General features: G+C 42.7%; 1 protein-coding gene across 1 annotated transcript in view; it reads right to left on the minus strand.

The window, feature by feature from the left end:
• CNTN5 (contactin 5) overlaps positions 1-25,314 on the minus strand; it is a 987,470-nt gene that overhangs the window by 381,219 nt on the left and 580,937 nt on the right. The window contains exon 5 of the mRNA XM_054015603.1: positions 872-995. Coding sequence (XP_053871578.1) covers positions 872-995 — 124 coding nt within the window. The remainder of the gene's footprint in view (positions 1-871; positions 996-25,314) is intronic.

Below are 25,314 nucleotides of genomic sequence, written 5' to 3' on the forward strand. Positions count from 1 at the left end.
TGTTAAATAAACTTATACTTTATTTCCCTATAAATATATCTATGTACTGTGTGTTACGTGGCGTGTGATTGGAGGTGGAACTGGTACACTGGATGTACAGTTTCTCTGGGAGCCTGGATCTGTGAATACTGAAAAGTGGTTGGACATTCCAGGGAAATTCTCAGAGTACTGGAGTGTGCCCATCACAAACCTGTAGAGAGACAGTGGGGCTTGTGGGAAGTGCTCATGTTGCCCATGACCACTGGAGTTGGGTAGCTGATCCCTGCAAAGGGCAGGTGGTAGTGGGGTGAACAAATAGCAGCACACCTCGTCCTTCTGTGTTTCTACGGCTGGGAGAGGTTTGCATGGAAATTTAGAGGCAAGAGCCTACCCATTTGCTCAGTGTATAAATGAAGATGTAGAGGATAGGGCACTGAATTATGACTCAGAAAATTGGGGTTCAGTTCCTGGCTCAGCCACAGACTTCATGTGTAACCTTGGGCATATCACTTAATTTACCTAGTGCCCCAATTCCTCATCTGTAAAATGGGATAGCTCTTCCTAATCTCACACTGGTGTGGGAATGAAATCCATTATTGATTTTGAACTGTTCAGATACTAAAATGATGTGGGTCAGAGAATTATCTAGAGACCTCTCCACATGGATGGACACATTTTGGGGGCGTGGGGCTATAATTCCTGCCAGTTCCCTTTTCCACTTGCCTCCTTAGAGTCCCCACTGGTCTCAGAGCCCAAGGAACAGGAAAATTGTGCTTAGGCTGCTGAGCCTTTCCATTACTTTGTTCCCCATCCACATGCTGCTGTTCAGAAGGAGAGCACGCTGGCCAAACATTCTGAAAGCTGCAAAAAATTCTCAACGGACTCACTGTACCTGTAAATAGGAGCAGGGTTTCCTCGTGCTTGACAATTCAGAGACACTTTCTTCTCTTCAGAATCAGTAGGGAAAATCACATCATCTGGTTCTTGGACAAACACCGGCCCGTAATCAACACTTTCTGCAGAAATACAAGGGGCCTGAGTTTCAGAAGTCTTAGTAAATGTTACCTTAGCAGAGCTCTTATATACTCAGGTTATAATATCACACTACATTGTATATGTTCTTTCCACAGACTGAACATCAAATTCCTCCGGATGCTGTGGGTTTAAAAACTAAAAATTGAGAAGGAAACACCACTGCAGTAAATGCAGAGACAATGGTACTTGAATATTGTTTCCTTACAAATTTACTAAATTAGTTTGTAAGGATAATAAATAATCTAAGCATGGGGAAAGGTCATGTAACATTGCCCTTCTGCTGAGCAGAAGCAGATATTGGGGCTTTATAGGTCGGTTTCCCATTGGATAAGGAATCAGTGACATGGACACTGGGTATTTTCTTAGTGTAACTTGTTCTATTTGCCTCTATACACCTATATACCTATTATATATATATATATACAGTTCCCAGGAAGCAATTCTTCCCCAAGAGTTGACTTTAGTTAGAAATTAAGACAGAGAGCAAACTCTCCTGCTGCTTTCAACAGCTCCCCTAAAAGAGATTGTAGCATAGGCGCCGACTCCCTGGGTGCTCTGGGGCTGGAGCACCCACGGAAAAAAATAGCCGGTGCTCAGCATCCACCGGTGGGCCCTGCTGATCAACTCCGCCTCTTCCCCCCCAGTGCCTCCCACTCACTGCTGATCAGCTGTTCAGACTCAGGCAGGAGGTGCTGGGGTGGGGAGAGGGAGGAACAGGAGCAGGACAAGGCGGGGTGAGGGCAGGGCATGCTCAGGGGAGAGTGGGAAGAGGCGGAGCAGGGTGGGGTCTGGGGGAAAGGGTGGACTGGGGGCAGGACCTGGGGTATAGTGGGATTGAGCACCCCCAAGGAAATCAGAAAATTGTCCCCTGTGGATTGTAGCACAAAATAAACACCACCACATCCTTTATTTCAGGGCTGTAAAATACTCTCACACTAAGGAAAAGAATTTGTAAAATTATTTGTAACAGCACCAGCTGGTGAGTCCTGCCACAGCTGTGTGTATATTGAAATCTAAAATGTACATTTCCTCCCATGTCACCTGTGAATTTGGTATCTCTCTTTCTCTCTACTTAGAGAATATTGGTATATAAGCATTAGTATTACTGACCTGAAGGAGATTGGTATGCATTGAATCTATGGGCCAAATCTAGATGTGGTGTGTAAAAGGAGTGTAAATTTCAAATTAGTAAGTAGGTGTGAGTATAATGTGTCTGATCATGTAAGTCTCAGCAAGTGTAATACAGGGTAGTAGAAGTAAAATACAGTGTAATTTATACCAACCTAGATTCCCTCCCAATTCTCTTAGACTCACCTCTGAATTTGGCCCAGAGCCTGTAATTTAATTTGCAATTACTGGTCTAAGGATTTGCAGGCAAAATTTCCCATTACACACAATGAAACACATAGGAGCAGGGGTTCATCTATCATGGTTTTACAGTTTTAAATGTTCACATAATAAAACTCCTCCAAGATTTGTCCAAAATTATCTGAGGATCTTGGGGAGAGCATTTTGCAGTAGGCTGTTTAAGTCAGCCTAATATATTTGTAGAAGCACATGTTGGCAGTTGGCTCCTTATCACCCTCCTACCATGGCAGGCTGCCAAAATAGAAATAAGCTATCCCAGGACTAGCTTTGTCTGTGCACCTGAGAAAACACCTCACTTAGGCATTTCTGCTTGCTGTTGACAGAAAAAAATTGCCTTCTTTGGTCACTTTTTGGAACCCACCCCTTTTTGACCATGGGGTTCCCTTTTGGCGAACTGCATTAAGTGAATTAAGGCACACAGAGCTGCATGGTTTGGGCTGGTCCATAATCCCAATGAATACCATTAAAGCGATTCAACTCACAATAGAAGCTGGTTTTAAAACAGGTGGGCACATGTACAAAAAAGTTGAAAATAATTTTTTTCTGTTTTTCAGTAATGGACATTTGTCAGATCGCCTGACCTAGGTAAAGAAGTGAACTTAAACCATACAAATTTGCCTTCACTATTATAGAGCTCTCAGCATTTTAGAGTAAAGATTACACAGAACTATATATATGGGATAGAGGAGTCTGGTGACAATGCACAAGAGAGACCAATCAGAGCAGAATAAGAAAGAAGAACAGTGACTTACTTCCTTTACAGGATCAAGAAATAAAATACCACTGTGCTCATTACCAGCTCCTTACTTAACACTGATGTATGATGACAAGTTTTAAAAACAAATATCTAAATTTAAGAAGAGCGACAGATCCATGCATAGTTCAATAAAGCACTTATACTTCACCAGTAGTGACCTAATGTAACATTGAGTCTATAATATTAACATTTGCCAACTGTTATCACAATCACCTCCTATCCTACTTATAGGGAAAACAGTGGGTAATCTGAAGTAATATTGAGACAAGTGTTGACAAATTATGACTTTTGATGGGGAAAAAACCTTCTAATTCAATTCTAATGGTATTACCCTTTTAAAATTCCATATAGTAACCACTGTGGTACTTCATCGTAAATGCATTAATAATTCAGGACAACTTTAATGGGTGAGGGAGGGGTACACAACCTGGGCATTATGACTTTCTATATTTCTAAATGGGAGGTTATGCAGATAGACAGTAGAAAGATTCTGGGAGTAGGGGTCCTAATATACCAAAAGGGGGGTTTAGGGTATGAAAAAAGGATGAGAATCACAGGAATTGTTCACTGGTTGACCGTTTTGTCAGACAAATGTTGATATGATATAGTTGATTCTCTCTAGAAATTGCACTCTATTAAGTGTGTCTTTTTGTTTATTCAGTTCTTTCCGTATTAGGAAAAGGCCAAACAAAAGCTACAGTAGAACCTCAGAGTTACGAACTGACCAGTCAACCACAGACCTCATTTGGAACTGGAAGTACGCAATCAGGCAGCAGAAGAGACCAAAAAAAAAAGGCAAATACAGAACAATACTGTGTTAAACGTAAGCTACTAAAAGAATAATGGAAAAGCATAGCATTTTTCTTCCGAAATTGTAAAGTTTCAAAGCTGTATTAAGTCAATGTTCAGCTGTAAACTTTTGAAAGAACAAACAGAATGTTTTGTTCAGAGTAACAAACGTTTCAGCGTTCTGAAAAACCTCCATTCCCAAGGTGTTCATAATTCCAAGGTTCTACTGTAGTTATTCTTTCAATCTTTTTTAACAAAGATGTGTTTACATATGTTGAAATGAATCAAATGCTTATTGCAAGTTTAATGTAGAAAAACTAACAAATAAAATATATAACTTCAGATACTTGTATTTCTACTAACACAAGATTAAAACTAGCTCAACAATGTGTGAAGCAAACAAGTCAGAGCAGGTGCAATGGACAATCCCCAATTTCCATTTCTTTCAGGTTTTTCCCCCTCTATGCTTACAGTAGCATAGTATCTTAATGCCATTGTCCATATCAACCCACTGCTGCAAAACAATTAAAGGGACTGGTTGATCCTGCAAATAGTTACTTCAGCATGTTTGTTTTAAGACCATCTATAGACACATGGCTTCAATGGAATTTATGTACAGGAGTTTTTCCGTTCAGGCTATGATTCTATATTTCTTCTATAAACAATAAGCTATTGTTGTCTCATTTACATTATATAAGTTATTTTACATCCTGTACTAACGGCCTAAGTCAGCACCAGATTTTTCTCACAACCAAAAGATTCAGTTGGTAATCCAGCCTTTCAGCAAGCTAAAAATACTAATAAAAATGACCTTCAGTTGTTTCCTGCAATTCAGCTGCATGCCAAGGTAGACTACTAGAATAAGAAATCGATGAGACTAAAATTTAGCAAGAAGCAAGGGTGGTTTATAAAATCAAGCCATGGTTTCAAGTCTAGGTGCTATCTGATCCAAATATTCCGACATTTGGTGGTATGGTGGGCTATGTGTTCAAGTGTATTTGCAGTAGCTTGGGATAGTGGGAAGAAAAGAAAAACGTGTAGCATTTACTATGGAGTATTTTGTTACCGATACTACATCTGTTCTGACCTTACTCAGGACCAGCTCCAGCTTTTTTGCCGCCCCAAGCGGCAAAGAAGGAAAAAAAAAAAAAGAAAAAAAGAAAAACCTGATTGAGCTGCCACCAAAGTACCGGCAAAGAGGAAGTGAGGGACTGAAGGACCCGACGCCGAATTGCCGCCGCAGACCCGGACATGCTGCCCCAACAACGGACAGAGTGCCGCCCCTTTCTATTGGCCGCCCCAGGCACCTGCTTCCTTCGCTAGTGCCTGGAGCCGGTCCTGACCTTACTTCTATTTACTATCCTGTCTGCAACAGTATCTGTCTTTCATTCTGCCTTTATCAAACTGACAACCTTGGAGTTCTTGTTGGTAGTAACAAACTCCAAGTCCCGTTCCTATGGGTTGAATGCCCTGCTGTAACATGGAGGGTTTTACTGACGTCTGGAGTAAAAGTTAAAAATAATATGGAAGGTTTAATGAATGAAAACTAGAAGACAATTGGTTAGTCCAAATTCTTGTAAAATCCCAATGATGGCAAATCTATCATACTCTCACTAGTGCCACTGAGCACAGATCTAGGTAATACTAAAACATATACCTCAATTAATCTCAGTTGTCAGAATGGAGCATATGATTAGAGGCAGCCTCTCAAACCTGTTCATACAACAAAGTTATCAACTTCCGTGAATTTTTTCACCAGTGACATGATTTGCGGGGACTAGAGTCAGTCTCCTGATAACGCCTGTCAAGAATTTGTGCCCTCTGGATGGCTGCACCATTTGCCTGCCTCCTGCGGCAAAATAACCAGTCAAAGCTGTTGCAGGAAGAGCTCTCTCTCCTCCTCCCCATAGCAAATCAATGCCATTCTCACAGAAGGGCTCTAAAGAGCCCACAGGGCGGCTCCTCTACCCTCCTCTCCTGTGAGCAAATGAGGACAGGATGGCAACACCTGCCTGGGAAGGGGTGAAGAGCTCCTGGAACTACCCACTCCCCAGCCTGGAAGGGAAAGAGGGGGCTATTGTAATACTGGGCCTAATTGTGAGCTCAGCTGAGAAAAGTGAAAGTTTATAAGATATCACAATAATTGATAATAACACATGTTGATGGGAACGATATGAAAGGGAGACAGAAAAGTTGAAACAGTCCATACAAAAAGGCTTTACTGGTATAACTCAAGGGCTATGTTAAGATCATGCCTGGTAAACTAGAGGAGTTGAGGATCGAAAATCAATAAACCAAAATTGGTGTGTTGGGCCTAATTGCTAGATAAAGTAATGAGGGGCCAGACTATTCCACCCATCACTCCCTTTTGGGGTCTTTAAAAAGAGACTTGAGGGAAGAAAATTTGGCTACTTGAGCACCACTGCCACTTCCACCATTTCCTGGGATTCCTGAACTTCTTCACCTAATCCTGAGAAATGTCCTGACTCAACTGAGCCAGAGAGAGGGAGACACATAACAAAGCCACCTCCATCAGCTTAATCCCATCCACCCCCAGGGATGTGAGACCTGGGATGTCTACACTGCTCTGCAGCTTGAAATAAGGTACCAAAGTACTGCATCTAATTTCCCAGTGTGGACACTGCAGGCACAAACTTAAAGGTCCTGAGAAATTAAAGTTCATGCCTGCAGCATCCATATGGGAAAGAGGAGTTACAGTGCAGCACTTCGGTACCCACTGCTATTCATACCACCTTAGTCCAAACTGTGGGGCAGTGTAGACATGCTCTTTGTCTCCCCACCACCACCCCAGGCTCTGAAATGGGCTTCCAGGGGAGTTTGTGGAATCCCTGTCCTTGGAGGTTTTTACGAACAGGTTAGACAAACACCTGCAGGGATGCTCATGGTTTAATTGGTCCTGCTTCATTGCAGTGGGCTAGATTGGTGACTTCTCTAGGCTCCTCCCACCCCTACACTTCTATGGAATGTGCCCTTTTTTCTTTCCTATCTTATTTGTTCTCATTTCTCTCTTTCTCCTTTTTCCTTCTATTTAAAAAAAAGTCTTGCTTTCAAGACTGCATATTTTGCAACAGTGCTGTAAGTCTGTGACCAGAAAGAGGCAGCTAAATCAATGCCCTAAACAGCCTGATGCCAGGATGAGTTTGCTAGGTCTCAGAGTGGCTAATAAGATGATGTGATGTGCCTGTGTTTTTCCAGCAGTGAGGGGGAAAGTGAAAGTCAGCACCAGAGACAGAAAATACAGTTTCTATCTTTGCTGTTCTTTCCTCTCACCCTTTCCTCACACCCTTTTGTGTGTGTATGCCTTGGTTTTTTTTTTCTAAAAAACAGGATTGGACTTTAGCAGCAACAGCAATAACTACAGCTCCAGCTCATTTCAACTAATGTATTCTCTTTTCCCCGCAAAAGAACAGTTATCATCTTTGATACCATCTAAGAGATTGTCAAAGAAGGGTGTTTTTCCTTCTAAAATCTCTCTGCAACTAAAGCGAAAGGGAGCAAGGGATGTTGTTAAAATAAAAGGCTCTACTTACTACTTTACATTTCAAATGCGGTAACTGTTTTTCCTTCTTTTTTGTACATTAATGAAAGGATTTTTCATGGTGTGTTAGCCATGGTATTAAGCAGGCTCAGGTCTCTGTTTACCAACACCTGAATCTCGTTTAAAACTGTTTAATGTTGGATAATGACTAGGTTATGTTATGTGCCCCATGTGGTCCAGCTAAATTAATACAACAGGATGTGTTGCAGCCCCCTGGGAAAGGACGGGGTGAAGAACCCCATGAGAAGCAGAGGTTGAGGGGAGCTGAACTGATGGGGAGCTGAACTGAGGGGTACTGAATTGCTAGGGGTGGGGGACTGGGTGGGGGCAGAATTCATTGATGGGTGGGAGATAGGCCGACGTGGGGCTGAGAGCTCCTGCAGCTGGGCCCAAAATCAATTTTCCCAATAAAATTGGGAGGGTGGGCAACACTAATTGTCTCACACAAACCCTAGGGAAGGGCAGTGGGAATTCAAAAATCAGGAGAGACAAAAACCCCACAATATCTTCTAAAATTGAAATCTTGGTTTGGGAGAGGGTGGCAATCGCTGGAGTTTTGGTGGTACATCTTATAATTTGTGATCTGTTAAGGGTGGCAGTACTGATACAATGAGATTTGCTAGCACACAATCCTGCACCCACACACTGTCCCAATGAAGTCAAACAGAATAAGGGTACAAAGGTCTCGGCCACAGGCGCCAACTCTAGGGGTGCTTCAGCCCCAGAGCACCCACGGAAAAAAATTAGCAGGTGCTTAGCACCCACAGGCAATCCTCTTATCAGCTCCCTCTCCCTCCCAGTGCTTCCCATCTGCCAGTTGCCCCATCACTCAACTCCTCCTCCTCCCTTCCAGCACCACCCGCCCGCCATGATCAGCTGTTTCACAGTGTGCAGGAGGTCCGGGGAGGAGAGGGGATGGGACGCGCTCGGGGGAGGGGTTGGAACTGGATGGGAAGAGGCAGGGCAGGATTGTTGTCCTTCATGAGTGGAGATGACATGGACGATGGTTTTATGTTCCGTGAGTAATGCTGTGGCTAAAGAGATGGATGCGTGAGTGGCAGTCCTTTCCGCAGGAAGTGTGTAAGTATCTCAGTGCTGAGGAAGGGATTACAATCTGTACCTGTTCAGTCTGCCACTATTTAGACTCAGCCTCTGTGGCTCAAAATCCATTGGTGGCTGATCTCAATCTGGGTAACCCCATTGTTGACCATTGCTTTCCAGCATGATCTTGATTGGTGCTACCACATGGTTAGTGGCACAGACCTACATGGAGCAGTTAATGATGCTGATCAACATAGTGATTCTATTATTATCATCAGTGGCCACCTGCTAGCAATGAAAAGGAGGCTGAGTTAATATGTTCTCCCTGCTGGTATATAGCCTACCCACTGGCAAGACCCTTGCAGTACCTCCTGAGTGGTACCAACAGGTAACTGGGTCCTTGCATGTCCAGGCAAATTCTGCAAGGGATCTCGGAGCAGGATGGGGTCCCAGAGATGTACTGAACAGGCCTACCTGTGTGCAGTACACACCCTGACACTCACTGACCCCTGCTCCCAGATATTGGTTCTATAGTGAAAAACTCAACAGTTTCTATGGTGGACAAAAGTAGAATGGTACAATGATGTAGCAAGCAGATGTAGGCATAGCAGTTGTCTACTACCACAGAGGACACACAGACTGATTCCACATCAATGGCCACAGACTGCACTCTAACTCCTGCTAGCTGTCTTGTGAATGGATACTACTGGAGCATAGGTGACCTGCTAAGAGAGTGTGAATGGTGCAATGCAAGCCATCACCACTGGAAACAATTCATGCATGTATTCTGATGACAGAAGAAAATTTTACAGTGATACATTGACTAATGTTCACAGTACTCCTACTGATCTTCTGGAAAACAGACATTAAAAAAAAAAAGATGTTTAAAATATGCCCAATAATTAACAGCAAATAAGTGACAGTTGCAACAATAGGACAAGGAATTCTGGCTGTCAGGCCAAGGCCTAATCCTTAGACCATTCTGCATTTATGGGGAAGAGAGCATCTTCCTGTAAAACATGAACCTCTCTGAGTCTTCCCATGGATGAAAAGGAAAGATGTGGACAAATTGGAGAAAGTCCAGAGGAAAGCAACAAAAAGTATTAAAGGTCTAGAAAACATGGCCTATGAGATAAGATTGAAAAAAAACAGGGTTTGTTTAGTCTGAAGAAGAGAAGACTGAGAGGGAACCTGATAACAGTTCTCAAGTATATAAAAGGTTGTACTTCTGAGGATAGGACAGGAAGCAATGGGCTTACATTGCAGCAAGGGAGGTTTAGGTTGGACATTAGGAAAAACTTCCTAACTGTCATAGTAGTTAAGCATTGGAACAAACTGCCTAGAGAGGTTGTGGAATGCCAGTCACTGGCGGTTTTAAGAATAGGTTAGACAAACACCTGTAAAGAATAGTCTAGTTATTACATAGTTCTGCCTTGAGAGCAGGGGCTGGATTAGATGACCTCTCAAGATCCCTTCCAGTCGTATACTTCTATAATTCTATAGCTTGTTCACATAATTAAATCAGTATCTTCATCTTAGTCCCACAAGGGAGCAAAGTTAGAAGGTTAGATTTGAATCTAAGTGTCTGCCAAATGACAACAGAAGAGCCCGATCATGCAAATATTTATGCACATCAGTAGCTCTGAACATGTGAGTTGTACCATAGAAGTAAATGGGGTTATTCACATAGTTTAAGTGTTTTCAGGATCAGAGCCTTAGGCATTTCAAAGATACATAGCAAATAAGCAGTTGAAAATAAGATGACTAGGAAAAGTTTATTAACAATACTTTTATTCTCAGGGGCATTACTTACCGGTACATTTACTACTTGCTTTAGAAAAACTTAAGTAGAAACAGAGGATTTGCTGTACCAAATTAGATCATTATTTTGGAATCCTGGCTGCGGCCAAAAACTGCTGTTCCATGGAAAAAAAAATGAAATGTCCTCTGAAATCGCACTTGATTATGCAATGCTGCAAAGGGTGTGTATGATGAGCAGTAGAAGGGGTATATATTTCACAATCCGTGCAGAGGATCAGTTTATGTCATGTAGCATAATATTTGATTACACCTATTATAAACCTATTATTTGAACATCCATAATTACAAATGTTCTTAAAGGAGAAATGATCTAGCTTTTTGGGGAGGGTGGGGAGGGACAGTGAAAGCTGGCCACTATGAGGACTCAGCAGTGGCGTGCCATGATATGTGTGTACGCTTGCATGGAAAACGGAATCCTCCATGCAGTGTGACCTCACATGTATGGTGCATGCGCAGTCACACTGTGCATAGAACACCATTTTGTTTGTGCATTTGGGGTCTGGACAGAACTGTCTCGTAGGCACAGCTGGTCTGGGGGGGCCTTCAATGCATGATTTGCATACAATGACAGCACCCTACTGGCACTCAGTCAACTCAAAATCGATATGTTGTGAACAAAATTAATCAAGGAACCAAAAGACCTGAAGAGAAGAAATTCCGGAATTGCTTATACAGCAAGGGTGGGAACCTGAGTAGCAAACAGGGGGAACTGGAATTGCTTACTTACAAGTGTAAATTCAATCTAGTTACTGAAACCTGCTGGTAAGATTCACACTAGTGGAATGTTAATTCATGGTTATAACCTATTGAGGAAGGACAGAGTGGACAAAAGGGGAGTGGGAGTGGCACTCTGTGCAAAATAGCATTACCTGTTTCACTGAGAACTCAGAAGAAAGTGATCATGTATGTTAATGGATCAATATCCTAACAGATAAAACACAAAACGAGGTATTCGTTGGTGTCTGTTACAGACCACCAAAACACAATAGGGGACAGGATGACCACCTCCTTATGCACCTATTTATAATGTGTAGGGAAAAAAGCTGCATTATCATGTGGGATTTCAATTTGAGTGACATGCTGGAAGTCTCATGCTGCCAGTATTAAAACATCCTTGCAATTTCTAAAATATTATAGATGGCAATTTCCTTACTCAGAAAGTGTTACAGCCAACATAGGGGAATTCTTTATTAGGACGATAAAGAGGAACTGATCACAGAATTCAAAATTAATGGTAGCTTAGGTACAAGTGATCATGACTTGATCACTTTTATAATATGCAAACAGAATAAAGTCCAGACCAGTAATAAGTGCTTTAATAGGGCCAATTTCACAAAACTGAAAACAATTATGAGCCAAATCAGCTGAGAGGAAGAATTTAATCAGAAAAATGGGAGTGAAAATTGAGAATCATTTAAAAACATCTTACTAGATGACCAAAACCCATAATCCCACAACTGAGGAAGAAGGCTGTGAACATCTAGAAATTCATCTACTGTCCTAACACTGACATCAAGATAATGTATGCAGTGACTTAATACTTGACACCCATTTGCATTGGTTCATTTATCAGCCATGAAAGCAAATTTTCTGAATGTGGTGAGAGAGTTCTTCACTTTTTCAGCTGCTGAGTCTTTCACTGTTGCATTGCATGCTTCTAACCAGTCAGTTGAGTTTCTTTGCAGAAAGATAGTGAGCATTTGCTGGTCTTGGTCGGAACCAGTGTCCAACTTCAGGATTAACAAATGACAATGCACTTAACATTGGACTCCAGTTTGTAGTGTGTGGTACCTCTTGTTTAAAGAGACAGTATGATGTGATAGCCATGTTTGTTTGAATAAACTGTGTTGTGTCTCCAGCATTTTTAACCTCCTTGTTAAGTATTTCTAAAATTGGCTTTGACAATGAGTGGCTCATAAAGCTTTCTGCATGTCGATGCAGTCCCGACTCCAGCGGATTGGTGTTTTGCAGCCTTTTCACATAGTTTGTCAGCATTGGCTTTGCTGATCGGTCTGGCAAACCAAGCTCCTCCACATCTTGAATACTGCATGCCATTCTGGAGCCCCATCTCAAAAAAGTATATTGGAGTTGGAAAAGGTACAGAGAGGGACAAGTAAAATGATTACGGGTATGGGCCAGCTTCCATATGAGGAGAGATTAAAAAGACTGGGACTTTTCAGCTTGGAAAAGAGAGGACTAAGAGGGGATATGATGGAGTCTATAAAATCTTGGCTGGTGTGGAGAAAGTGAATAAGCTCCTTCACATAACACAAGAACTACGGGTCACCCAATGAAATTAACAGGCAGCAGGTTTAAAACAAACAAAAGGAAGTGCTTCTTCACACGACACACAGACAACCTGTGGAACTTTTTGCCAGGGGACGTTGTGAAGGCCAAAACTATAACAAAGTTCAAAAAAGAACTAGATAAGTTCATAGAGGATAGGTCCATCAATGGCTATTAGCCAGGATGGGCAGGAATGCAACACCATGCTCTGAGAGCTGCTGCTTGCCAGAAGCTGGGAGTGGTTGACAAAGGATGGATCACTCAATAATTGCCCTGTTCTGTTAATTCCCTTTGAAGCACCTGGCATTGGCCACTGTCAGAAGACAGGATACTGGGCTAGATGGACCATTGGTCTGACCTATTATGGCCATTCTTATGTTCTCATGTAAAAATTATATTATAATAAAAATGTTTAGTACAGAAACTCCTCAAGATAACGACCTCTTGAGATAGCAACAATGTGAGATAATGACCTTGGCAAATAATGTGTTTTAAAAATCTTGGCCTACTAGGAAATGTATATTTATATAAGTTTCTCAGTCACAAATCTAGCATTCTGGAGCAAAGTCACTAAAACACAGTCTAACAAACAAATGTTCCTTTAACGTGCCCCTCCCTTCTCCCTCTACTGCACCCCATTCAGAGTTGTTGCCCTTGACCAGTGAAGACCCAGAGTTCAGACGTGCATTCGCATGAGTTCACCTCCCACCCTGGGGGGCAGCAGGGGAGAAGACACCTTGCTCATTTCTCCAGCTGCTTGCCACTCACTCTGGCTGCTGTTATTTGTCGTGCCAGCATTCACGACACCATTGCCGATGGCCCTGCGCCGTCACCTTCTGCTGCCCCCTGCCACTATGACCTCTGTGAGTCAGTCTCTTCAGGTTCCACCCAGCTGTCAGGGATTTCAGCTCTCTGTGGGGAACCTCACAGCAAGTTCAGGTGTAACCCATACACCCCATGGATATGTTATTGTGTCCCATCTAGTGGCACCGAGACCACTTAAAGAGATAGATAAAATGAGTCTGCTCTACAGCTTTAGATAACAGCAAGTTGGCTTTTAGCTCATGCGGTAGAAGCACATGCATTAAGTTCCAAAAGTCCCAAATTCGATCCCGCCCACTGATGACCAGGGTCTGTCAGAGTTACAAGGGAGGGGCTCATTCGGGATTTCGACTGGGAAGTCTCTGAAGCTTGGGATGCGCTTCCTCAGCTAGGGGAAGTATGTAACCCACACACCTCCTGAGTGTGGTGCTCTGTCCCATCTAGTGGCACCGAGACCACTTAAAGAGAGAGATAAAATGAGTCTGTTCTACAGTCTTAGCTAATAGCCAGTTGGCTCTTAGCTCATACGGGTAGAGGCTCATGCACTATGCTCCAGAGGTCCCTAGTTTGATTCCACCTACCGACAACCCAGGTCTGTCAGTGTTACGCAGGCTGGGCTGTCTTTTCCACAGAAATGCTGTCCTGCCACATGTCTAAGCACTTGGACCTGATTATTAGTGATTTCAGCTCTAGTGGTCACTTAACAAAACAAAAGACTCTCTATGGAGCCTAATAAGCTCTATTTTTAAATAGGGGAGGGGGCAGTCAAATTGTGCCTGTGACTCTTAGGCACAGCCCACACCACCGAGCAAAACCCCTGTGTTGTCCCCACAGGGATCTGCCAACCGAACCCTTTGCTTAGCAAGTGCAGTTCATTTGAAGGTGACCAGTGCTTAATTTATAATGAAAGCGGTGCCGGGCTCAAGCAAGATTTTTACTTTCATAACTGATGTGGCTAGCCCAGAGGTCCTGGGGTGCTATGAACTGCCAAGCCGAGAGGTGCCGGGGCTCAGCCTCGGAAAAAATTAAGCATTGAGGGTGACCCTCTCAATCAGGACAAGCTAAGTATAGTTCTGCTGCCCTTTAACTCATACAATAAAGATAACAACATTTCATGACCCCCACTTTCAATACTAAAGTGATTTGTAACCCAACACTAGCCAAAATTGATAACTTGGGCAACACTGTTCTGTCTGCTGGATACCTAGGCAGAGTAGGTGAGTTCATGTAAATACAGTCTGGTCCTGAAGCCTTTCCCCCACCCCAGCTCATCACTAGCTGACAGGGGAGAGCTCATTTAGGCCTTGCTTTCAAATCATAATTTGAAATTATAAGGTTGGCCAACATTGCCGAAACGAATGTGCCAACATTGTCAGAAAAAACAACAGCTGTGTGAAGAAGCTAATCTTTATACTTTTCAAACCTATTATACTTTTTCAGGTACAAGTGTATTATCATACACTGTATATGCTTTAAAAGGGGGTATTAATGTTTCAATTTCAATTCAAATTTCCAACCAATGACTAAATTGGCAACACTGTATGTAACTAATTGTCCATTGCAGGGGTGTTGGGGAAATTCGGGGTGGGGGGGTAGGGAAATCCCTTCATTGGTTCACTAGGAAATTTCCAGAAACCTGGAAGAAAGCTAATGTTATGCCATTTTTTAAAAAGGATAAACGGAATATCCTGGGTAGCTGTATACCTGTCAACCTGACATCGATTGTGGGCAAGATAATAACAACATCCTGCAGAGATACCATATAACGAATCTATATAATCTGTTTTCCCCCCCAAATATAGAGCAGAAATATTTCTTGAACACTTCTGCTTTTTCACTATTATTGTTGATAATTCTAACATTTCCATCTAATAATGGACCAATAACAGGACTTGACTTATAAAGAATTAAAGGAGGTTAATATAATTATTGCAAATCAACATGGATTTATGAAAAAATCCTGTCAAACTAACTTACTATCTTTTTTGATGAAATTATAAGTCTGGTTAATAAATAGTACCAATGCAATATACTTAGATTTATGTAAGGCATTTGACTTGGTAACACATGACTTTCTGATTAAAAATTAGAATGACACAAAGTTAACACAGCACACATTAAATGGACTCAAAATGGCTAACTGATAGGTCTCAAAATGTAACTATAAATGGGGAATTGTCATTGAGCAGGTGTGTTTCCAAGGGGCCCTGGAAGGATTGGTTCTTGGCCCTGGGCTATTTAACAGTATCAGTAACCTGGAGGAAAACAAAATCAATGATAAAGTTGGCACAAATGGTATATAATGGAGAAGACAAGTCATTGATTCAGAGTGATCTAGATCACTTGGCAAACTGAGCACAAGCAAACAAAGTGTTTTAATACAGCTAATTGTAAATGTATACATCTAGGAACAAAGCATGTAGGCCATACTTATAATATGTGGGACTATCCTGGAAAACAGTGACTCAGATAAAGATTTGGGGGTCATAGAGGATAGCCAGCTGAACATGAGCTCCCAATGTGAAGCTGTAGGTCAAAGGAGTTAATGCAACTGTAGGAGGCATAAACAGTGGAACCTTAAGTAGGGAGTAGAGAGGTTATTTTACCTCTATATTTGACACTGGTATGATTGCTGCTAGGATACTATGTCCAATTTCAGTGCCCACAATTCATGAAGCATGTTGATAAATTGGAGAGGGTTCAAAGAAGAGTCACAAGAATGAGTAAAGGATTAGAAAACCTGCCTTATAGTGATAAGACTCAAATAGCTTTATCTATTTAGCTTAGAAAAGATTAATTGATTATAATCTGTGAGTACCTACATGGGGAACAAATATTTAGCAATGGGCTCTTCAGTCTAGCAGAGAATGGTAGTACAGGATCAAAGGGCTGGAAGTTGAAGCTTGACAAATACAGACTTACACATTTACACTTTATTTAAGAACATAAGTGATCTCTCTCCTGCCATCCATCTCCACCCTCTGACAAACAGAGGCTATGGACACCATTCCTTACCCATCCTGGCTAATAGCCATTAATGGACTTAACCTCCATGAATTTATCTAGTTCTCTTTTAAACCCTGTTATAGTCCTAGCCTTCACAACCTCCTCAGGCAAGGAGTTCCACAGGTTGTGTGCTGTGTGAAGAAGAACTTCATTTTATTTGTTTTAAACCTGCTGCCCATTAATTTCATTTGGTGGCCCCTAGTTCTTATATTATGGGAACAAGTAAATAACTTTTCTTTATTCGCTTTCTCCACACCACTCATGATTTTATATACCTCTCTGAACCTTTTCTAATGCCAGTATATCTTTTTTGAGATGAGGAGACCACATCTGTATGCAGTATTCAAGATGTGGGCGTACCATGGATTTATATAAGGGCAATAAGATTATTCTCCGTCTTATTCTCTATCCCTTTTTAAAAGATTCCTAACAGCCTGTTTGCTTTTTTGACTTCCGCTGCACACAAAGAACTATCCACGATGACTCCAAGATCTCTTTCCTGATTAGTTGTAGCTAAATTAGCCCCCATTGTATTGTATGTGTAGTTGGGGTTATTTTTTCCCATGTGCATTACTTTACATTTATCCACATTAAATGTCATTTGCCATTTTGTTGCCCAATCACTTAGTTTTGTGAGATCTTTTTGAAGTTCTTCACAGTCTGCTTTGATCTTACCTATCTTGGGAAGTTTAGTATTGTCTACAAACTTTGCCACCTCACTGTTTACCTCTTTCTCCAGATCATTTATGAATAAGATTGGCCCTAGGACTGACCCTTGGGGAACACCACTAGTTACCCCTCTCCATTCTGAAAATTTACCATTTATTCCTACCCTTTGTTCCCTATCTTTTAACCAGTTCTCAATCCATGAGAGGATCTTCCCTCTTATCCCATGACAACTTAATTTACATAAGAGCCTTTGGTGAGGGACCTTGTCAAAGGCTTTCTGGAAATCTAAGTACACTTTTCCACATGTTTGTTGACCCCTTCAAAGAACTCTAATAGATTAGTAAGTAATTTCTCCATTGAGAGTAATTAACCACTGGAACAATTTGTCAAGGGTTGTGGTGGATTCTCCATCAATGATGATTTTAAAATCAAGATTGGATGAATTATTTTGGGGGCGTTCCATGGGATGGGTTATACAGGAGGTCAGACTAGATGATCACAAAGGTCATTTACAGCCTTGGAATCTATGAATCATAATACTTGACAATCTGAGGCATCGAATTCCACAAATTGATTGTACACTAAGTTGTATTTCCTTTTTCTATTCTAATATGTGAGCAAGAACATAAAATGAGAAGAGATAAAAAAGGTATGAAGTGTCACAACAAGGATGTTGATACACAATAAATCAAAGCCTTTATTTAACCAAGATACATCCATTGAGAAATAGGTGTAGGCAGGCATATGCCATCACTTACTATTTTAATTTCCCACAGGCAACATTTTTTGTTCATCATCAGGCCTTTTATTAACAGCCTGCCAGATCTCTATATCTAACTTACCTGTTATGGTAGTGATCATATTTTATATAATGACATGTCTGCCTTGGAGAGTGTATGTGTACACATTGCAGGGGAGGCTGACGAATCAGCCAGTTTGTGCACACATTTAAAATGGTAAGTTCTCATTTTCAGCAGCAATCTGGCCAATTACCATAATTAATAGAATTATTTGAATTAGCATTATGCAGGAAATAGTGGATTGGGAATATTTCTTAAATTTAAAATATATTATATGATTTCAACAAGCAACTTTTGGGTATGAAATTTTAAAAGGAATCCAAACTATACACTTATATTCATTGACAGATGAGCTAATTTTTAACTACTCTGGTATCAAAGGACTCTCCAATGCATTTTTATGCTCACCAGATTCTGAACCATATTAGTTCATTGATAGTAAGTGTATCTTTGTTTTGTATATGATGGTGGGCAGTTTATTTCAATGAAAGGAGGAAGGTACAGTTTGTGACAGCCAGAACTGCAATTGAGTTGGGAAGTGTCTTATCCTACAATATATAAATAAATTGGCCTGATGTGATCATTATGTTCAATGATCAGAAATGTGAATGTAGCATAAGTAACCAGAGTATCACAATGCAATGTCTGAAAAATTCTCATCTAATTCTTGGCTTTTTTATCAGCAACAGACAAGGTGGATATCTGTTATTAACACCCACCCACTGGGAACTGGGCTAAGAACACCAATAGTTTACACAGGCTTAACACAAAGCCTGTACAACAACTGTAACATACTATTGGGCTGATTTTCCAATTTCTGTCATAGACAATCTATTGTAAAAGAATAATATAATAATTTATATTAATAGCCTTTTCCTTACCAACCCTGACACTTGGAACACCCTTTTGCACTGTAGTCCACCAACTACAGCCCCCTCTTTAGTTACATCTTTTCTTGAAAAGGCCAATATTTAGTATTTTAAATCTATATCCTCCATATTTTTTTCATATTATACACAAAAAACCACAAGACCTAAGTTGTTATGTTATTTAGGTTGCAAAATCAAGCCCTCAAAAATTAGGAAATACTAAATTATAAATGACATGTTCAGCTGTAATTCTGCCCCCTTGTGGGTATGCATTATGATATAATCTTTAATTACATGACCACTTACAATTATTTATGCCTCTTTCATTGCACAAGATAGACTGTGCTCAGGGAATGATGCAGATGTTTGATATTTTTATGCTCATCATTCAGTTAGTGGTCCCAGCCTTATTTACAGTACAGCATGCAATGAATGAAGGATTACACATTTCCTTATGGTCTTTTCTAAGGAGCTCATTACCAAGGTATCTGAGTGTCACACAAATAATGAACTTATGTTCACTGTGAACAAAGAGTGTTTTTATCCCCATTTTACAGATGGGTAAGCTAAGACAAAAAGTCTTTTCTGAGGCCACATCATGAACATGTGGTAGAGCCAAGATCAGAATTCCAGACCTTCATGATTTCATGGATAGCCATCATTTCTGTGCCTTAACCTCAAGAGATTCTGAGTATACACAAGTCCCATTAGCTTCAGTTGCAGTGGAAAGAGCTCATCATTCCTATAAATGAGGCCTTAGGCATCTCAAGCTAGGCACCTTGAAAATGAGGAGCACACAATTAAGGACCAATTGCCAAATTTTGACTTAAGTGTCTTGCTCATCATCAAATAGGAACTCCGTGGCAGAGGCAGGGATAGAACAGAGTTCTCCTTTGTGGATTCGCTTGTCTTAAGCTTTCTCTTTATGCAGTTCCCTGCTTTGTTCTTTAAAGGCCTTTCAACTTCTACATAAAATGAGGCCAGGGTCCTACAAATAGCCTTCTTCACTACAGAGCCCTGATTCATCACCAGAGCATCTTGCAGGCTGGGCTCTGAATGACATGGGGCTCCTGTGGAAAAATAATATGTGATCATGTAATTAAAGACCATCATAATGCATATGCACAAGAGGACATAATCAAGTCTGCATCGGCAACCTGAATTCTGGCATTTCTAATTTCAAGTGCTTGACTTTGCAAATGAAATGTTCAACTAATTTGAGAAGTTTGCATATAGTTTTCCATTTTTTGTAGAAAGGAAAAAGGTAGTAATAAATTCTACTATGTGCAATTGTAAGAACATCCATCATGCATCATTGGTTGGGTTTTAACCTGAATCTTCAAGGCTGCAGCACAGCTTGTATTACAGGACTAACTGTTAGCTAGCATCAGGAGATGGTGGTTATCTTGGGGTGGCAGGTGAGGGGGGAGAGAATGGGGGGATTGGGGCCATGTGCTTGGTCTATGGGGTTGATTCAAGGCAACCATCTCCTCTCTCCCTCATTCATACAAGGTGCGGTGTCCTCATGGGGGGAGGGAGACTCATATTCTGTGTTAGGAGGCTATAAAAGGGAGCCGAGCCTGGCTCGCTCTTTTCCCCTCTGCTCCTAAAGCACCACTGCTGCTGTTCTGATGGTGGTGTGAGCCTGAACATTCGTGTTCAGTTATTATTCTGGCACACTGCCAAAACATTCCTGAATAGCACGTGAGAGAAGGAAAACGGCAATTTTCAAAAATATGTAACTGCTAAACCTGAACAGAATTTCATGGGACAAAGAAAATGCTCTTTTCTGGCCCCAATGCTTTCTCCTTGCCAAATTTTTCAGAGTCCCCTAGCAAACAATGGAGATGTTAGAGCTCCTGAAAGAAGGATCACAAGATATTTTTTTAACAATGCATACTGTTAGGCAACCTAATAGAGAGATCACTATCAGTTTCCCTGTAATAAATCCACCCACCTAAACAAACAAACAAACAAACAAACAAACAAACAGAACCACAAGTACTTAACACGTCACAGAACCACGGAGATGTCCATGTCTACACTGAAGAGTCACATGATCACTCTTGGAAATTAGCTGCCTCAGGAAAAAAATAGGTAATATAACAGGGTGGATGCCTACCAAGTACCTGCTTGTGGCCAGGTTTGACTCTGCTGTGCACTGCCTCAGTCCCCTCTTCTTAGGGTTCCTTAATGAGCTCTACACACATGGGTCACTGCTGTAGATGTGACTTGGCCCTCTGCCCAAGTCAAAAACAAGCTTAAACCATTCAAGGACAAAAGAACGTTAAACTAAGAAGTCCAAATAAACAAAAAAGTTCTTAGACTCTTTGTGGGCTTTTCTTCAGCCCTCTATCTGGGCCCCCTTTGAGTCCTTCCCTCTGCTTTGGTACTATGCACTCGGCTCCCGGGCTAGTTCCCCTGAAGCACTGTTCTCGTGCACCCTCCCTGGTGTAGGAGCTGGGTCCCCAGGCTTATTCCACCAGAGTACCCAACCTTTTGCACACCCTGACTCAAGGCCTTTCACAGAAGCTTGCTCAGTAGCTGTGGTTCACCCCCCAGATTGAGCTCTCTCAGCTCTTTTAGAAGGGCCTGGTGACTCTAGGTATCAGCTAGCCCCCTTACTCTCATAACCAGTCCCATCCCTCAGTTGGGGAAGCAGCTAATTAATTATGACACAGGTGGGGCTGTGCCCATCTCCCTTAACAGGGTCCAGTCACCTTGTGACAGGCAAGTTGCTGGAATATTCCACATATTAACACACAGATGTTTTATACTCAAATTGGGGGGGGGGGGGAAATCTGGTTTAAAGAAGAGAAAGAATCACTTTCGTTCATGTGAATCAGGTTTTACTTGTTGCTCAATATTGTGTTCAATTCAGTACTTATTCTTTCACTGTTTGGTTTTAATCTACACTGGCTTTTTCTTGAGGTGACTCATCAGGGTCTTTCAATTCACTTTTATTACTGTGGAAACAGGCAGTTTAATCCGTTAATCACTTTTTGAAATCTCATGATGAGTGTTCAGTGTATTGAGACAATGACTTTAAAAATAATTCAGTCATATTAAAAATCAGTTATTTAAAAAAATAAATTACCTTTTTGATCTAAAGATTAGGAGAGCCCTCAAACAAACTTTTTCAAATTAATAAAGGACTGTGACATTAATACTTTTGCTTTACAAGTTTACACTAGTAATAGCAGCAGCTTTGACTCAACACCTGAGAACAAAGTAGTAGCATCCATTTTGATAACGCCGTTCTGCCAAGTCATAACATCCTCTCAAAAACCAAAAAGAAATTACCAAAGTGCTGCAGAGCAAAATATCAAATTATTCTAAATTCAAATAGCATTATTTGATCTATGTAAAGTTAATGTTCACTGTGTTAACACAAGGGACTGTAATTTCCAATATATTATATTATATATAAAAATAGAAAAAGCTGATCTACTTAGGAAGTACTTGGCTGATTTTAGTTAACTTAAGAAGTTAGTTAACTTAAGATTCAGAAGACCTCAGTTACTTTTAGTTAATGGAGTCATTGGAGGTTTTCAGCATGTTCTGTGAGGGCAGATACATGCAATGACATGGATTTCCAGTGACTTCAGTGTAGCTAGAGATGCTGGTGCACCAATGCAGGATCAGGGTCCTAATGTTAATATAGGTTGCAAAATTCTTCCCTCAAATTTTCATGCTCCATAGAATAGAGCCATTTATTTAGCAAGTTCACACAAGCAGACTAAGTTATTGGACTGCTGTATTCTACCATTCTCCCAACAGCAGATGCACACACACTCTACATTCTTTTAATAGTCTCTTTCAGCAGTGCCACATTCTGAAGGCTAATTGTACTCCCTGAACAAGTTCTCCCAATCCTGTCATCTGAAATACACACATCTGCTGTAAGTTTTGGGAGAGGAAGATATCCAGTGCCCATTCATCAGCCAACATTCTCCGTGCAGGCATTTATAATAGGAAGTTGACTGGCAATAAGATATTCTACAGGTATTTCAACTAACTCAGACTCAGAATCTAGCACTCAGTAGCTATATCTACACTGCAATTAAAAACCTGCAACTGGCCTTGCCAGCTAATTCAGGCTCACAGGGTGCAGGCTAAGAGGCTGTTTAATTAGGGTTGCCATCTTGGTAATATTTAAAAAACGGACACTCTAGCAGGAGTGCCAGAACCTCCCCTGCCCTGCCTCTTCCCTCCGACGCCCCACCCTTGCCCCTCCTATTCCCCCTGAGGCCCCACCTTTGTCCCTCCTATTCCCCCCAAGGCCCCACACCTCTTCCCCCAAGCCCCTGCCCTGCTCTCCCCTGAGGCCCCACCCAGGGACGGCGATTTATATGGACCTGTGGTGCCCGGGCTCCAGCAATATTCAGGGTCCAGGGGTCTGGCTCCACCAATATTTGGGGCCAGGTCTCCCCTCCCGGCCCCGCATGCTGCCCCCAAGCACCTCCCCCGAGTGTCCCCCGGCCCCCACTTGCTGCCCCCGTGCACCTCCCCAGGCCCCCGAGCGTCCCTGCCTCTCCCTTGCAGCTCCACGCTGTCTCCTTTCTGCTGGCTCCCAGCATCAATTGCCTCTGCGGGGTCCTAGTGCCCCCACCAATAGTGGCAGGGTAGGCTGCCCTTACCCTGCCCTTCTGCCTTGGACCCTTCCCTTTTCCGGCGGGACCCTCCACCAGCACAGCCCCCCGTCCCCTGCCCGCAGTCACTGCTCCTGCCCCACGCTGGGCAAGGGGCAGCCCCATTCATCACCCCCAGGGAGGTGACTGTGAGGGACAGCAGCAGGGGAGGAGGCGCACATATGATGGCAGCTCCCCGCCAGCACCCACCACAGGGAGGCGAGGAGCTTCCTGGCCCTGAGAGGGGCCCTAGGAGCATGGGCAGTGACAGTGGTGCAAGGTGAGTGTGCTGCTGCCGGTGGAGAGAGGGCTGGGGGAAGTCCTCCTTTCTGGCCCCAGCCCTGGGGCAGCCTGCCTGCACCCCAAACTCCTCATCCCCAGCCCCCCAAACCTTTGCCTGAGCCCCTCTCACCCCTCATGACAGCCCCACCCCACAGCACTCAAATTTTTACATTATTTTAACTCCTCGCTTACCGTTGTAGTTATGTTCCTGAAAAATGGTACTTTAAGTGAAACGATGTTAAGCGAATCCAATTTCCCCATAAGAATTAATGTAAATGGGGTGGGGGGTTAAGTTACAGGGATTTTTTTTTTTGCCACACAAAATACTACACACACACACACACACACACACACGTATACGTTTTAAACAAACATACTGTACACAGCGATGATGATTGTGAAGCTTGGTTGAGGTGGTGAAGTCGGAGGGTGGGATATTTCCCAGGGAATGCCTTACTGCTAAATGATGAATAAGCACTCGGCTGAGCCCTCAGGGGTTAACACATTGTTGTTAATGTAGCCTCACACTCTACAAGGCAGCATGAATGGAGGGAGGGGAGACAGCATGGCAGAGAGAGACAGAGACATACCCTGTGTGTGAGAGAGAGACACATAGCCCCTTTAAGTATGCTGACCCCACTCTAAGTACATTGCCTTGCAGCTGCTGCCAGCAATCTCCGTCCATCCTGAGCCCTGTCGTGTTTCCCCCCCACCTCGTGGATGGGGTAAAGGAGTGGGGGAGAGCAGGGGAAGGGGGACACCCTGACATTAGCACCCCTCTTCCCCTCCCCTCCTCGCACAGCAAGCAGGAGACTCCTGAGAGCAGCTCCAAGGCAGAGGGCAGGAGCAGCACATGGCAGTGAGGGGAGGGATACGTGAACTGCCCAGCAATTGATAGCCTGCTGGGCGGCTGCCACACAGAGAACTTAGGGGAGCAGGGAGCTGATAGGGGGGCTGCCGGCCCACCCTGGTTCCAAGCCCCCACCACAAGCTCCAATGAGCTGCTCTTTCTGCAAGCAGTGGACAAAGGAGGCAGCTGCCAAACAACGTTATAAGGGAGCATTGCACAACTTCAAATGAGCATGTTCTTTAATTCAGAGGTTCTCAAATTGTGGTCCATTCAGGGGGTCCATGGATAGTTCCTTCTAAGGTGCACACCTGGGCAGCCGCACATGAGAGAATGAAGGGCCACCCACCTAATTAGTGGAGCCGCGCAGGCATGGCTCCACTAACTAGGTGCCTGGACCCCGGAGAAGACACATATGTAAGGTGAGGTGGTAGCCTTGGGGGGAATGGGGACAGGTGGGAGGGGGAGCGGTGTGAAAAGAGGGGGTGGGGGAAATTTGTATTGTGCAGGACAGAGAGAGGCGACTTTCCCCAGCTCCAGGGCTGTGGCTGCCAGGGAGAGATGGCCCTCCTTCCCAGCCTCAGCTCTGTGGGTGCTGTGGTGGGGGAGAGAGGGAGAGCCCCCCCTCCTTCCCAACCCCAGCTTGGGGGCTGCTGTGGTGGGGGAGAGAGGGCACATCCATCACATTAGAATGGTTAAAACTACTGATATTAAAGTATGAGTTGTGTGCTTTTATGTGTAGAACAAAAAACG

The sequence above is a fragment of the Malaclemys terrapin genome, chromosome 1 (genome assembly GCF_027887155.1).
Source record: "Malaclemys terrapin pileata isolate rMalTer1 chromosome 1, rMalTer1.hap1, whole genome shotgun sequence".
In the NCBI taxonomy this organism is placed as follows: domain Eukaryota; kingdom Metazoa; phylum Chordata; order Testudines; family Emydidae; genus Malaclemys; species Malaclemys terrapin.